The 16,248-nt window shown below is 37.1% G+C and overlaps 1 protein-coding gene across 3 annotated transcripts in view; it reads right to left on the reverse strand.

The window, feature by feature from the left end:
- Positions 1-16,248, reverse strand: part of METTL4 (methyltransferase 4, N6-adenosine) — a 29,194-nt gene that overhangs the window by 12,593 nt on the left and 353 nt on the right. For all 3 annotated transcript variants that reach the window (XR_008839789.1, XM_056484178.1, XM_056484177.1), the window contains exons 2-8: positions 15,156-15,670; positions 14,398-14,460; positions 10,933-11,296; positions 8,749-8,818; positions 6,794-6,968; positions 6,479-6,585; positions 5,812-5,900 (exon numbers count right to left, since the gene is read on the reverse strand). Coding sequence is in view for 2 of the 3 variants with exons in the window: in XM_056484178.1 (XP_056340153.1) it covers positions 5,812-5,900; positions 6,479-6,585; positions 6,794-6,968; positions 8,749-8,818; positions 10,933-11,296; positions 14,398-14,460; positions 15,156-15,584 (1,297 nt within the window). In the remaining variant the exon portion in view is untranslated. The remainder of the gene's footprint in view (positions 1-5,811; positions 5,901-6,478; positions 6,586-6,793; positions 6,969-8,748; positions 8,819-10,932; positions 11,297-14,397; positions 14,461-15,155; positions 15,671-16,248) is intronic.

The following is a 16,248-nucleotide window of genomic DNA, read 5'->3' on the forward strand; positions in this document are numbered from 1 at the left end:
TCAACCAAACACCTCCTAAAGTCTCACTTAGCTCCAATAACACAGGGGCAATACTGCAAAAAAAAAAAAAAATCCTTTTCTTAATTAAGACCACACTCTTTTCCTCTGTACCTTAGAGGAGATAAAAGTATTTTTGTAATGACAACTTAAAAGACAGAATACAAAACACCTTAAATAAAAGGCTAAAAGGGCTATAAAAATGCAGGAACTATTTCTTGCCCCAGTATCAACCTGGCAGCTGAAGAGGTATTTCTATAACTGTTACTGTTATTCAGTAACATAAATCTCAAATTTCTTTTACAGTTAGGCATTTTTACTGCCTAAATCCAAATAAGAAGATGCCTGTCATTAACATCAACTGTGTCACAGATCATGACTGGTATTCTTGGAGTGACAGAAAAATATCTTCCATTTTACTTGAAAAGTATTATTGCAAAGAGTTTATTGTTAAATGTGCTACTTGTCATATAGAGCCATTTAGTCTGTGGCTGGTTCAAGTAACTCCTTTGCTAGGTTTCATGAAATGGCTACAAAAATATTATTGTGTACAAAAAAATGCAGGAGAAAAGCAAAGGTTTATGGAGCACCCAACAGAGAAGGCAGAAAGACTGAAAATCTTATCTATACTAAAAATTGAATGTTAAGTTTTTTCTTTTGCTGCTGAAGATAAAAAAAGAAAAATTATAGAAACATATCCCTTTCCAAATGATACCTTGGCCATTTTTAGATCAGATCTGCCAGTGATTTCTGAATCTCTGTCACTTAAAAATACAGCTCACCAATCTGATATTTTGCTGCTTCACTCAGTCTCTTCAGATACGATCATTGCAGAAAGCAAAATACATCCAGTCAGCACACATTAAAGTGTAAGAGGAAAAGTTTTTTCTTTTTTTTTGGTGCAATCCAAGTACTGACTTCTTGCATCAAGTTTGCAGTCACAGATGCCCTATGTGAGACTCTAGTTGATCGGGTCATGGATTGCTCCTGTTGCAGAAAGATGAGCACCCACTCCACTTTCTAGTGTTAGCCACCTCCAGATGCATTTCCTACCTATATGATCACCTCTTCCAAAGCTACATTATATTAAAAACTTTTCTGTAAATATTTTTTAATGGATGTTTCAAGACTTTATTGTATTTCGGCAGGGCATAAAAATCTATTCGCCTTCTCCCGAACTTTAACAAATGTCACACGAATGTCTCAGATGGGTTATCATCAAGGCAGCTTTTAATCTAAAAAATACTGCTACCAGAAGGAATCTTATTCCAAAAACCTGCTTCTTTTAGACGCAAGATACAATGTTTAAACAAATTTAGCATTTGCAGAGAAGAGTCTGGGATGTTTAGAGGAAAATGTCCTTCTGACAGAAAACTCACGCAATATTTGGCATCATGGGAATTCATCTAATTAGACATCACTTATGAGTAGCTGCTTAATACCATTTTGCAAACCCATCATAATAAAAAAAGTGCTAAAATTTATTGTTCTTTTCACAGCTCCATTAAGGAAAGAATTTCTTATGCATAATTTGCTGACAATTTGATCAGAGGGCTGAAGCACCTCTCCTAGGAGGACAAGCTGAGAGTTGGGGTTGTTCATCTTGGAGATGAGAAGGCTCCAGGGAGACCTTACTGTGGCTTTTCAATGCTTAAATGGGGCCTATAAGAAAGAAGGCAACAAGATTGTTTTAGCAGGGCCTGCAGCAACAGGACAAGGTTTTAAACTAAAATAAGATAAATTCAGACTACATATAAAGAAACCATCATTTACAATGAGGGTGCTGAAAGACTGAAGAGATTGCCCAGAGAAGTGGTAGATCTCAAAATTCATAAGTTAAAAATATTATCACAGCACTAGGTTCAGTATTCCAAAGCAGTTTTAGTAAGTACCAAAAACTTTTATACATAAAAGAAAAAATTTGAAAAGCACACGTCAGAGATTCAACAAACCTCAAAGACTGGTTCACTAGAAAGCAAAAAAGGGGTAGCCAAGAAACCCATCAGTTCAGCAGAAGAAGGAAATACATGCCAGGCTTCCTATCAATTTGGTTCTAGAATTTAAAAAGGAAGTCTCAGGAAACTTCCCCTCTGTCTTCTGGCAGACAGCATTTTTTAAACTTAGAGGGCTTTTTTAAAAAAGAGACATAGTACATGTAATTTGAGATCACATTATAGTATGATTCTTCATTGCTAGGTTGTAGGCATTTACATAATCACATCAGGCAATAACTTGCACTGCAATGAAATTACCATATCAAAAGAGCTGAATTTTGTTGGCTTAAAATCTCATTACATTGGTTTCCTTAAAATAGGAAAAATCAGTGTTCAAGTTATGAATTATGTCTTCGTTGTTAAATCTTTACATCACCAGTAGGCTATCTAAACACACATGGATCTCATCTGCAGCCCTCAAGCAAACCCTTGGGGTCTTTTCCTCTGAAAACAGCTTAGAGGACTTCCATCAGTAGAAAAATTAAGTATTGAGTTTTTCTACCACAGGAATAGATTGAAAAACAAAACCCAGCACACAATTCTATCCACTTACAGATACCACTGACAGGAAACAGGCTAAATAGATGATAAACAGCCTATTCTTTATCACTTGCAGGTGTCACAAACACTGTTACAGCAACTCAGGTACTTATACTTGAGCACCTAATGCCCTAGGACACCTGCAGTGAGCACAAAGCCAGCTGGCAAACACAACAGTTTCAGAAAACCCATTTCATTTTGAAGCACTATCCAGTGGTCAGGCAGGAGACTTGCCACACTTGCATACTCCCAATCCCAACAAGTAATGAAGATGCATGCTCCTAAAAATGTTTAAATGAGCAAAAGACAGAATTATCTTTGGAACAAGCAACAGTTTCTCCTTATTTTTTTAATTTCTACTGCCTAAAAAGTAAATTCTGCATTGACAAATTGGATATATAAATTGAAAATATCTGTCTGCTTTTTCACCACCTGATAGGTGAGCCATGCAAAGCACAAAGCACACAGTTATCTCTGTTTAAAATAACCCTTCAGAAGAGTTTGCAATGTAGAGGTCCTTATTGCCCAATTTGTCTAAACCCTGAACAGAGCAGGACCAGAAATCCAGCTCAAAGATGGATTTAGAGCACTGCATCCTTCCTGATATTAAACCTAGATGCTGATGCATCTAGGTTAATAGATAGACTAATTAGTCTTACAGCAAGGGCTCACAAGGCATGTAAGGAAACCAAAGGCATTTACTTTTTTTACTGCCAAGAAAACCTTTATAACATGGCCTAATAAGCCATCACTGCTACAGAAGGAGGGAGTTCCCATGACTTTTCTCATTGCATAGTTTGGCTGAATATATGCAAATTGGTTAGAACATAGCCAAGAATTAATTCCAGTGCTTTTAGGCAAACTCCTACACAACAGTATTATTTTCTAACAATAAATGCATATACTTAAAAACTGGAAGAGCAATGGCTATAACAAGGACAATCTATAATACAGGAAAAGGAAAAAAGGTGATGTGAAGTTACGTAGAACTTCATACGTATCTGTAACAGAGTATCTTGTGCTCTCTGAGAGCAACATTGAATTGAATTAGGAAGAAAACCTGCTGTTATTTGAATCAAAACCTGGAGTAATAAAATCTGATTTTAACACATTTGCATAAAGCAGCTTAAGTACATTTACAATGACATATTAGAACTCTAAGCATTGAACACAGGACATGCATCACCAAAAACCCCTACAGTTGCAATTTCATGGTTAAATGCACTGTAGGAATACAAATATCTCTTTTTGATGGCTTACTTTAATTTACATCTTTCTCTTCTCCCAGAGAGATAAACTCTTATAATCACTCATTAAGTGGCTACATATGTACCAACATACAACCTTTATTGTTGCAATAAGAAACAAAGTGCCAGACAGCATCAGTAAATACTAATATTTTTGGCTTTGTTACTACTTAAACAAGCATAAAGAATGTGTGTGACTCATCAAGTGTCCTTCTCCCCCCTTGCCAAATCTCTGCTTCTGTTCAAATTTCTTCTGAACCCCTCTAGGATGTAGCTCAGCTGCTCTCTACTGGTTGCTTGAGAATATTGCCTGGTCATGAACGCAGCACCTTGTACAGCACAGAAGTCAAAGCATCAGCAATCAGCTTTTGCTTTAGGGTCTACCTTTTCATTACATAACCATATTCTGCACAGACCTGCCAAAAAACTACAGGATATGTGGATTTCCACAGAAGCCTTTTAAATCATTCATATTAAATCATTCACAGCAAGTTCATTTTTTCAAAGAGAAACATAAATGCTGCACAGTGGTATCAAATCCCATTACTCAAGTGAAGACTCAAGAAATACATACAAGAAATTAGAAAGGACAGTTTCTTTCAAAGTCCACTCAGGGTTATAATTTATAAACCATTCTCCAATATGGTTTCTAGATTCTGCCCTACAAAAGAATTGTTCTGAGGACCACTGCTGTACTAAAATTTTCTATAATACATCCAAACTGCTGTTTTGCACCCTTGGATACCTCACAAGTTTCCTGTTTGTGTCCAAGTTTGCTGCTAAGTATTGGCTTGCTAAAGAGAACCTAGGTGACAGCCTCATAAATAACCACTCCACTGTTCATTAGCCTAAATCAACACATATACCTCCTGCTGCAGCCCTAATTCTTAAAGATGAGGCTTCAGGATGGCAAAAAGATCCTCCTAGAAATGCCCTTCTTTTTTTTCTGTTTTTAGTTAGCCAAAGTATGTCCTTTCTACTAGTTTTTGAACAGGGAAGTGTGTGTGTGTGTGCGTGTATGCGTATATGGTAATTTAATAAATGCAATCCCCCAAACACAGATTTTAGAGCATCTCTGGAGGTACAACAATTGTTCAGATCAAAAGTACTTCCATACCTTGAGAAGAGAAAAAGAAAGCATATCCATGAAGCAAAGTGTGACACCTCTCCTCTCCAAGAGCATTAAACATCTCTTCCACCTGCCTTTTCTGACGTGAATACAAAACACCTGGAATATTTGCAGACTCATAGCGAGCTTCCCCCTTGGTGGAGGATGAAACAGTTTTGTGAGAGGTATTAAATATATTTCTTATTGCAGCCTTGTAAGGTTCTAAGGTGCTGTAATGATGAAAGAAGTACAACTGCCTATTGACAAAATTAGTTGAAGTGCTCCAGAATAATTCTTTGGACTAACTCTAAAAGGTTGAATTTATATTCCACACTAAAAGGCTGGCTGGAATTACTGCATCAATTCCAGTGAGTGAAATACAGCTCCTCAGAAACAAGCAGGGCATGCCTTATTTTTTGCCTCTTATTAGCAGTCTTAAAATAGTTACATTTTTGGACTTAAAGGCATAATTGATTGTACTGCAGGCATATAATCATTTAATGCAGATATGTAAACATTAATTTCAGGATGACATAATAAAGAGGTTTCTGCTTTCCTATATTATGTATTCCCAAAGTTCTCTGCCTCAAAAGGTACTTCAGGTCATTTGTCAGAACTTGATATCTGAAGTATCTGTAAAACTGTTTTTGCAGTATTTAAAAGATACATTTTGAAAAAGGCAACATTTTTTTCTACATGTCCACCCAAAATGTTCACACACTACTACTTGAAGTTCTAGTTTCCACATTAATTTTTGGAGACCAAGACTGAGATGCTTCAGAACACTTTTAGAGGAACCACAAGTTCTGTTTAGTAAAATTGCATGGCAGATGGAAAATTAAGGCATTTCTAGGTACATGCCAGAAGGAGGCATTCAAGATCACTGTGCTACCATTAGACAAAAAAAAAAAAAGCCAAAACATACCAGCAAGAGGAGGTTTATGTGAATGCAGACTGCAGGGTATGCTGACGATTAACTGATGCTCTGGAATTGGAAGAACATCTTCAGATTTCCTGTCATAAAAATCACAAAAGAAAAACATGAGAATGAATATTACCCAGTGTGATGCTACAGCTCTTGCAGAGTTATCTCAGATGGGAGAGAACACATAGAATGTTTATTCACAAACTTCAGGGAAGTCCAATGGAAGTCAAATGTTGCTCAGATAATATAAAAAATGACATTTCATTAAATCATTGAAGCTTTAGACAAAACACAGTTTACAATAGCCAAGCAAAGCCACTGAGAACCATGCAGTCCTGTATGTCTTCATGTGTGGAACAATAACAGCATCCTCAAAATGGCATCAGCCTGTGCCAAGATCTCATGGTCCAAGAGAACCTGTCAGCAAAGCAAGCCCTATCCACAAGGCTTTTGTCCAAGACAGTTGCCCAAGACAGCAGATGCCAGGAAGAGACAGGGGGTTCTTTAATCTCACTAAGCCACTCTCTTATTCTAAAGCTAATAAGGCTATGTTTAGGTCCACAATAAGCCAAGAGATTTTGGGACATCATACTGCATTATGAGTAAATGAAACATACAAAGGGAATCCTAGCAAAAAAAGACATTTTCCACAAATATCCTGACATACCTTAAGACTTCCTTTACATCTTCTTGAACTCTCCCCAATACAAGAACTTCATAGGGTTTTTTGTGCAAAGAATCCAAGGGCAATACAAACTCTCCAGCTGTAGTAATCTGACACAAGAGAGTTAAAAATAAACAGCAGAAGATTTTAATATCCCTTATTTTTCCAAGACATTTTCCTCCGTAAACAGGAAGATACTGATGATATCATAGCATTCAAAGCATAGGGTAGTAAATAGACAAATCAGAAGAACATAAAGTGTGATAGTGCAAGTCTTCTCAGGCTCCAAGAAAGCAACAAAACAAATTGAGAACTTACTTTTACCCAGTGCCACTCAGCAAGTGTTTTCACCGACCAGTGAGGATAAAGTTCATCCTTAACAAAACGTAAGTGCTTCTGTCTATTAGTCACCCACATGACTACAAGACAATCTGGAGCAGTTAGTGCAGGTACAGGAATCTGCTTGATTTGCCACGAAGACAAGTGGCTGTACCTATGCCAATACAGTGAGAAATCAAATTAGCATATACCAACCATAAAAATCACAAAGCAACACAAATGGGTAAAAAAAATTACAGTCACTTCAAGAATTATCTCCTGATATCTAAGTCATAAAAATAGTTAAAGACTGACACCTAGTGGACAATTCTGAAGTATTTTATATAAAATCATTTGTGTATGTACGTAAGTTTTACTGAGCAGAACCTTGAACTACGCTTTTCCACTATCCCTCAAAATAAAGCATTATTAATTGTGAGTCTGAAGAAGTTTAAAAGCCCATGTTTCATTTAAGAACTATCAGATGTAACTCAATATTCTCATATTTGCACCAGAACAAAGCTATTTAGTGAACAGTAGCTTCTTAGGCAATCTAATACTATTCACTTCTAATAATAAACTTCTCACCTGAATGAAAATTACAAGTGAGTCACACCAATTTAAGTGGCAAGCTAAGAGGTCATTAAAGGTAGTAACTTCTCCAATTATTTTCAGAAGTTGCTCATTTTTTTAAGTTATCAGCCACAGTAGAAGTTCTCTAGGTTATTCAAAGCCATTATGCTCTTTTCAGAGCTAACTGAATGCTACACTAGTGAATCCAGGATACTTTCCAGACCCTGTCCTACCTTTTTTTTTTTTCATTATGTAATTCTACACCATTAATAAACTGCAGTTAGTGGAGTCTACACATTGCAGCACCAAAAATACTGGCACACTGCCTAATGAAAACCGACAGCCACCATATGGGTACCCAGGACCCTACACAATGCTACAGTGAGGAACAGCAAACAGGGATAAAATCCAAAGTAACTCCTGGACTAGACTGTCCAGAGGAAAAAAGGTTCACCCAGATGAGAAATGCTTCACAATGATTAGCGGCCAACAAGATAATTAGGAGCAGTGATAGGTCCTCCACTTTTTGCTTTATTTTATAAGGGAGAGAGAATCTTGATGACTAAATTATGCTAGTAACTACAATTCTTCTCTGAGTACCTTATATGCTCAAGCAAGACATTTGAATCAGAGTTTCTAGAGGTTTCTGAACAGCTTTCAAAGGAAAGCCTACTCATCAGTCTCTACATCTTCAAATTATGTCTTCACAACAAACTTCAAAAACTACAGCGAACTTTATTCTAAAAAGTTGTAAAGGCCATATACCCTGCCTACCCTTCTCTCAAAGGGATGCAATTCTATGGTAAGAGGACTCCACTAGCATAGACATGATGTTACTCAGCAGTGAAGGAAGCCCATAAAAATTTAAGTCAATGACTTCATAAACTCAGAGTTCCTATTGCACCAGAGGATTTTACTGCTGCATTATGACATTCTTCTAAACACTAGAGAGAAGCTTAAGCTACACCTCAAATTAAATAAAAATCCACTCAATCTTCTGAGCAAGATTTCAGTCCTGGAAATACTTACACATTTATCCAGCTTTATGCCAACTGAAGTAACCCTATTAATTACCAACTAATATCTGCATGATCTGAAGAGCTGAATCCATCGTTTCTTCGTAAAAGACTAACGTTCTCTCACCAACCAGATAATTTAGGTCTACTCTTGCAAATATTTTGTATGCCAAGTATCCAACAAATTTCAGTGAAATACCTAAGTCAGTCCATAGATCTGAAGGTAAGCAAGTGTCAAAATATTTACAAGTTTAAGCTACAGTCTCACAGTTATACTGGTCCTGGACTGGAACAATATATTAAAATGTCAATTATCCTTTATAAACTATGATTGTAAAGTTTGTTTAATTTTACTATAAAACATACCTGTTACTCCTTTTAACAGACTTGTTCTCCCATGGTGGATCAATCACAATTACATGATATTTTTTCTTGTCTGGAAAGTGAAATTAAAAATAAATAAAAAAAAAGCCAGTAAATTAGGTTTAAAATATATCTATGGGTTAAAACAGATATACAGTAAAACTGCAAATACATTAAAATACTTTTGACGTGCTTAATTCAGATAATCATATCCAGAAAATTCAATACTTTCAGGCTGATTACCTAAGGAAAGGACTTTTATGTGATCTGTCTCTGATCTCTCCAAGGAATTTTTAATATCTTTAGGACTTTTAGGGGAAAAAAAAAAAAAAAAGGTAAGAGAGTGCAAGTCTCCAAAATGATTTTTTTTCCAAGTTTCCCAACAGAAGCTATGTAATGAGGCACCCAGCTGAGTGAAGAGCTACAGCCCTGAATACAAGATTCCTGTCCTGTTTGATCTTTTCTCAGGCCAGCAGGGACATACAGAGCTTCAAGCCAGCCCTAGAAAACTGTTTTCCACTACTGGAGGTAAAGAGAGACAGATAGCTAGACATAGTGTATCAAATGGGAATCAATAAACAAGAGTAAAAGAAATGAAACAGTTTTCATGGGAAAAGCTGAATTTACTTTTGCTGAAGGATAGAAGATACAGAACACATCCACAAAAAAAAAAAACACAACTCCCCAATTCTATTTCTCCAGAGAACATATTTTTTCTTTCATTAAGTCTGATGGTAAGAACAACAGCTTAGTATTTGATGTTCATAAAATGAGATTACTACATCTTATTCATTTAACACTGGAGGTGTTATCCTTACAGTGGGCTGACCAGCAAGAATTCCTTCTCTTTTGGCAGGTGAAAGGGTAGAAGAAAAATAGTAATTAAAATGGACAGCAGACTTACTCAGAAAAAAAGTCTACAGTCAGGGCATTATGTTACATTCACTGCTGCTTATTTCAGAAGCATTTGCTCAGATTTCTTGGACTACTCTGTAACTCCTTGGAGAATCTTACACGCTCAACTGTGTAGAGTGGTAGCAGAATGGTAATAATCTTTTTTCTCTCCTACAGATGAAAAGAGCTAACTAGCTAGACTCTGGACTTCAAATGCAAAATTATTATTTAGATAGTAAGTTTCTACCTCCTGAATATCTTCTCAATAAAAAACAAAATTTAAGAAATGTAACATCTAAGTTACATATGCTTCCTCTCTTCTCATGTGCAATTAAAAAATCTAAAATTACTGATTAGAGGGTAGAGCAGTAATGCCCAGCTCTTGCTCACAGGCAACATCCTTCCTGTAAGACTGTCTGATAAAGCCTAGCTGTGACTGATAGTAATAAAAAAATAGTAGTAACAAGAATAATGAAGGTCTAAAATTTGAAAGCTAATGAAATGGCACTGAAGACTGATGCATGCTGTCAGCATAGGGCTGGGGATAGTGGCTTGGACAGCTTTTGATCTACTTTTACAGAGGACTTCTAAAATCCCCCCATTTCCCTGTCACTGATTTTTCTTAAGCCAATACTCTCAGCTGTGAAACAGCAGCTGAAAGTAAAGTCATGCTTGCTACTGGTGGTCTTGCTGAAGTGGTGTTGCCCTCCAGCTGGGTGCAACAGCTCCTCAAATTGTTACTTTGCCTGGGGGATATTGGGCTTTGTTCCACAACCTGCTTATTCCAATCTAAAAAGACCCTGTCACTTAACAGGAGGAGTCTTTAAGTGAATATTTGCTTTAAAGTGCATTATCTGATCCCTCCCTCATGGTCTAGCCTGGCTAAAAAGACAGCAGGACCACCACTCCAGCAGAGCATGGACCTACCATACTAGAGGCTCATCCTGTGGGATAAGGACCCAGCAGCACAGCTAGTCTCAAATCAAAGTGTATACATGACTTCAATGCTGACAGTGGCTCAGAACATGCTCACAAACCGTTGAGATTTTGGCTGAGATTTTTAAAGGAGCCTCCTGGAGACAAATAATCCCCTCAAGACAAGATTTCTCAAAATACTACTTTGAAAGTCCTTACCTATTTGCACAAAGTCAGAAATACCACCTTGATATTGATAAATGCAGCAGCATTTGCTATCAGTGTGATGTTGTATGTTAAAATCAGTTCATTGAATCATCTTGACATTAATTGCCCTTCTTGGGCAGGAGAAAAGGGGTAAATTCTAAAGATACTTACAGTTCAGCAGGGGCTGTAAATATGAAATATCAGATAAGAGAAAACTGCTTTTTGGTGGTACCAAGTATTTCTGCCCCATTAACACAATTATCTTCGCACAGTTTGAGTTGTTTTCCATAACACACGAAAGCAGGTCCTGCTCTGCACTGGAGGTTTCCTCTAGCACACCTACAGCTTGATGGTCACTTCCATTCACAGCTGGAAACTGCTTTGCCATTTCACATAATTCAGCCAACCCACAGGCAACGTGGTGAGGAACATTATTCTTCCTGCAACTGGGTTTTGCAGTAGTATGGTGAAGAAAACCACTTTTGAGTCCCTCTTGGACTAAATGCAAAGTGCCTTCCCAAATGAGCTTTCTAACCTGTACAGTCACAAAAAAAGAAAACCAAAGGAAAAATAAAAGATCTTTCAAATATCTACTTGACCAGGGAATACAACTGAAATCAAAATATTTTCAATCTGCAAGTGGGAAATTGAGCCAATTACTGAGATCACTGGCTCAAAAGCTACAAAGGCATGATAATAATGTCTTGGTCTAACCCCATCTGGCAACCAAACACCACACAGCCATTCACTCACACCACATGCCTCCCACTCCCTGGTGGGGAGAAGAATCCAAGGAAAAAAGCAAACCTCATGGACTACTTGTAAGAACAGTTTAAACATTGAAACAAAATAAATGATCAACATATTTTTATTATTAAAAAGCAAGACAGAGAAAGAGACGCAAGAGAAACAACTGACACACCTACTGACTGATGTCCAGCCCATCCCTTAGCAAATCCATGGCTCCTGCCAACTCCCACTGTTTATACAGTGAATATGACATCCTATGCATGGAACACCCCTTTGGCCAATTCAGGTCATCTCTCCTGGCCATGTTCCCTTGCAGCTTCCTTTGTTCACCTGCTCGCTGTCAGAGCATGGGAAACTAGAAACTCCTCGACTTAGGGTAAACACTGATAACACACTGATGCTTTAATTGTTGCTGTCAACATTATCCTCGTGCTAAACACAAAATGAGAATTTTTGATGTTTTCTGATCTATCCTGACCAGGCTGGAAAGGACAAAGCTGCATGTGGGTGCAGACATCTGGGCAATGTATCTACCTTTAGCTTCCAGTATGATGACTCAGGGGCTTTCTAAAAAAACTTGAGTTTACTTTTCATTTGGAGCATTCCCACTCCATCAACTCTCAATTAGCTGTCCAGCTACCAGGCAGAAAACTAACTCTATCCCAGCCAAAACCAGGACACCATGCTAACCTCTGTTGTTGGCTTTCAGTTTTTGATAAAGTTACAATAACTAGAAGACTGAATAAAGAAAGAGTGAGAAACTACTGAATAAAACATTTCAGACAACAGACATGGAACATCACTGTTTCAACCAAAGGCAGCTTTCAAAGCAATTATCTGAATTTTAATTTAAAATTCTAATTTAATTTCAAGTTACTGTGCCTATGAACATATTTTTAACGGAAGTGTATACCAGGATCTAAATATCAGTAATTTTCCATATTTCCATTCACTTCATAAAACAACAGTTTATACATTTTACGGTAATACAGAAGTACAATCAGTAAATCAAATTAAAGTACCAGAATTTGATTTTTGCAACTTTTCTAAGTGGCAAACCTCTCAAACAGCCTGTTAGTCCAGGACAACATGATTCTTGGATCTGTATCACTATCATTCACTTCTCTTCACAAAATTGAGAGACCCATTTTATTTCCAAGGAGTCTTTATTTCCATGGAGCCTTTATGAGTTTTGATTGTCAGTGAAGTGGGTTTATCCATTCATCCATTGTCAGTTACAGTGGTGTTATTAAAGGTTTCAAATTCGTATTGTGGTTTCAAAAACTTCTGATTATGGAATTTCCAAGATTACAAGAGGATTTTACAAAATACACTTTATTACAATTCCCAGAGTAGTGGCAGGGGAAGAAAAGGATTTTTTTTATAAATTAATAGTGCCACCTCTAGATATCAGAGACTACAGAATCATAATTTTTAGTACCTAGATTTGTGATAAGAAAAGTTCATACTGCTTCAACAGAATTAATAAAAATATCTTTAGAAATTATACCTTCTTACATGCATGTGTTAACTCACAGGTGGACAGAGTGGACAAAGTCTCTTGACTATGAAGCAATCAAAGTGGGAGTTTTAACAAATGGCTGCTGAAGGAATTTAGCATATTTTGTACTGTTCCCTATGTTGACACTGACTGAAATTCATAAATGGATTCAACAGCTGAAATTCAGAGATTCACTAACAGAAACAAAACTGGGGTTGTTTGGGTTCATTTTAATTTCATTTGTCTACAGATATAAGTGCCAAAATCATCTGGGTTGACTTGCAGAGCTATAGCCTTTAACAATACAAATACAGTAAAACTCCAATGCTTTTTAATCTGTGAATAATTTAAGAGGCTAAATGGGGTCACAGATTTTTCCAAATTCTGTCTTTTCCACATATTCATCAAATATCATTAGAAGTTACACAAGCCTCCAAGACATCAAACTTCTTCATTTCTTTTCCCGTTTCTACTGAAGAATGATTTTATTTTAACCTTAACACTTTCATACTCAAGTCGATGCTGCACTTCAAAGTTTTCTCCTTCAAGGTGATTCTGCACATGCACAGCTTATTCACAAAAATAATCACAGAACCTCTCCACTGTATCAAGCAAGCTGCACATGTTTACTACAAGACTGTTGCCATGTGAAATTAAAAAAGCACAGCCATCTAAATGTAGTTCAAGTAGAACAGATTTAAGCAAAAAACCCAGTATGACTAACACCTTTGTCAAAGGAAAGACAGCAAGTGTAGCTTCTAGTTCAGGTTCATAGCACTATTTGGGAAAGCAGTAAGAATACATCAAACATTACCTACAGAGTGCATTTCTACGATTCCCTATGATGCTTCAATGTAATTCAGTTGTATCTTCACCAGTAGATCACTGACATAATCATACAGACTAGAATTCCAATTCATTCATACTGCTTTAGCAGGACAATATAAAATGTCAGAGAAAAAATATTTTTTTTCTAACTGAGAATAAGAGATTTTGAAGCATATCTGGTCACAAAACCTTTGAGTAACTCCAGCACAGTGTCCTGAAATGGAGGAGCTGATCTTCAGAACAGGTTATACTGAGAATTTCAAATTAGTCACTTCCTAATATTCACCCCATCACATAATGTTCAGCTGTCTATAGCAGTCCAAGTTACTTCTTGAATTCAGCTTGCAGCAATTTCACATGTATCTACATAGATGATCTACTCTGTAAGCAGGAATTCAAATAAGGATTGGAGAGATTGATCTTCCTTTCTCTTTCCTTCTTTGCATCAGTGGAACAAGCTACAAAACCAGAATTTGTTCGCAACCATGCTCTCCAGTCTACACATGCCCAAAGCCAAACAGCATGCACTTGCAAAATATACATTTTTTCCAACTTACCTTTGAATGGTATTCCAAAGCATCCAGTTCACCTTGGTTGAATACACATTTCCTTTTACGTTTCTGCAGAATTAGCAAAAACAACAAAAATCCGTATCATTCCACAATGAAATAAAAGGGGGAAAAAAAAATCAAACACACCTGAATTTAGAATTAACTCTTTAGAAGCAGAAGAAATTTTCCATCTCTTTTTCTATCACAAGTAGAAGTCAAATAAGCAAAAAGATCTGAAAATACCTAACCTACTGCAGACATTCACAAAGTATATAGGCTTAAAGTGTTTTAAGTTATTCATGGCACTAGGATCTGAAGATACCTAGTGCACAGTTTGTGCCCATACCTCCTTTGGGCCCATACTAAAAGTTTCAGCTGCCAAGCGCAGTCTACCAATAAAAGAAAAAAATTCATTATATCTTCATGATTACATTTATTTGTTTACACCAGTGACTTTTATTTTCTTTTGTCCATATGGAACAGTACTGAGCAATACTGGAAGTAAATTCATACTGTCCTTCCCAATTCACTGATCTGCACAATCTCAACAGCTACCACAGTTTCAGACCACAAGAAGTGTCAGGAGAGTTTGGGAGCAATTCACTGCTTATGAGACACAGAATGCACATTACTGACACGAGGGACACAAGAATATCCTCAAAAACTCCTGGTCTTCTACACTACCTCAAAAGACTCAGGTGTGCAAAACAATATTAGCAGTATATTATTTATCACTGTAATTTACTCTGTTACAGAGAACATACCTTCCTAGCAGTGGCAAGAGAATTTCCAGTGTCACTCTTTCCTCCTCCTTGGTATTCCTCTCTGTTGCTCCTGGCCTTTATTTCTGTCAGACTCACCTCAGGGCATCCCTGACACAGCTGCTCCTCAGGAGCTGCAGCTATATGGGGCTCAGAAATATTAAAGAACTCCTCCCGAAACACGTATCTCGTTTTTGCTCTTTTACCTTCAGCTTCTATGGCATCTCCAGGACCATAAGCAGGACCATTACTTGATGAGGGGGTGGCAGCAAAAGTAGAAATACTGTGAAAGTCTTCAGCAGATGTGACAGAAGTATTGGGAGTGACACCACCAGGGTGTGCAAAGGAGTCACAGATCTCATAGCCACACTGGTTGATGAAAGAGAGATGATCCACAAGCCATCCTGCTGTCAGACGATGGACCACGGACATCCTAAGTCCCCTCTTCAGGATGAAAAATCAGCTCCCAGAATCCACAGCCTTCACCAACCATCCTCATCTCCTGGAGCAACCTTCTCCTGTGGGAATTTTTATAAGAATTTACTTTACAGAACTATCACTGTTTAATAAATTAGCACCTACCTTCTCACAAACATTTCCATGCACACACATGGCACACTGCTGAAACTTCTGACTTCAGCTGACTTCCCCTTTATATTCATCCCTATACCACTACCTTTTTTGTAGTAACCAAATTTTATATGACTTTTTATACTTTTATACGGTATACACTTACTCCAGCTCTTTTTAACAAATCAGAAAACGCTATGACACTGATTATGTCTAAAAGTGTATGTGTGTATACCTATATACTGTATATATACCACATATATAAGCATTTACACTATATACATTTACTACGTTATACACATGCTGTATAGACTATGTATATACTATGTATATGCGCACACTATATATACACACACACGCTATATATATTCACACATAAACACGCACATGTATATGCATATATATACACTACATACATATGCATACATTGTATCAACACACAAACACACATATATATACCATAAATACAGCTAGAGACACAGATCGCTATGAGGGCACCCGGGAGCAGTAATACAGGGGGTAGCCG

This window comes from Oenanthe melanoleuca, chromosome 2, assembly GCF_029582105.1.
Source record: "Oenanthe melanoleuca isolate GR-GAL-2019-014 chromosome 2, OMel1.0, whole genome shotgun sequence".
NCBI classification, from domain to species: domain Eukaryota; kingdom Metazoa; phylum Chordata; class Aves; order Passeriformes; family Muscicapidae; genus Oenanthe; species Oenanthe melanoleuca.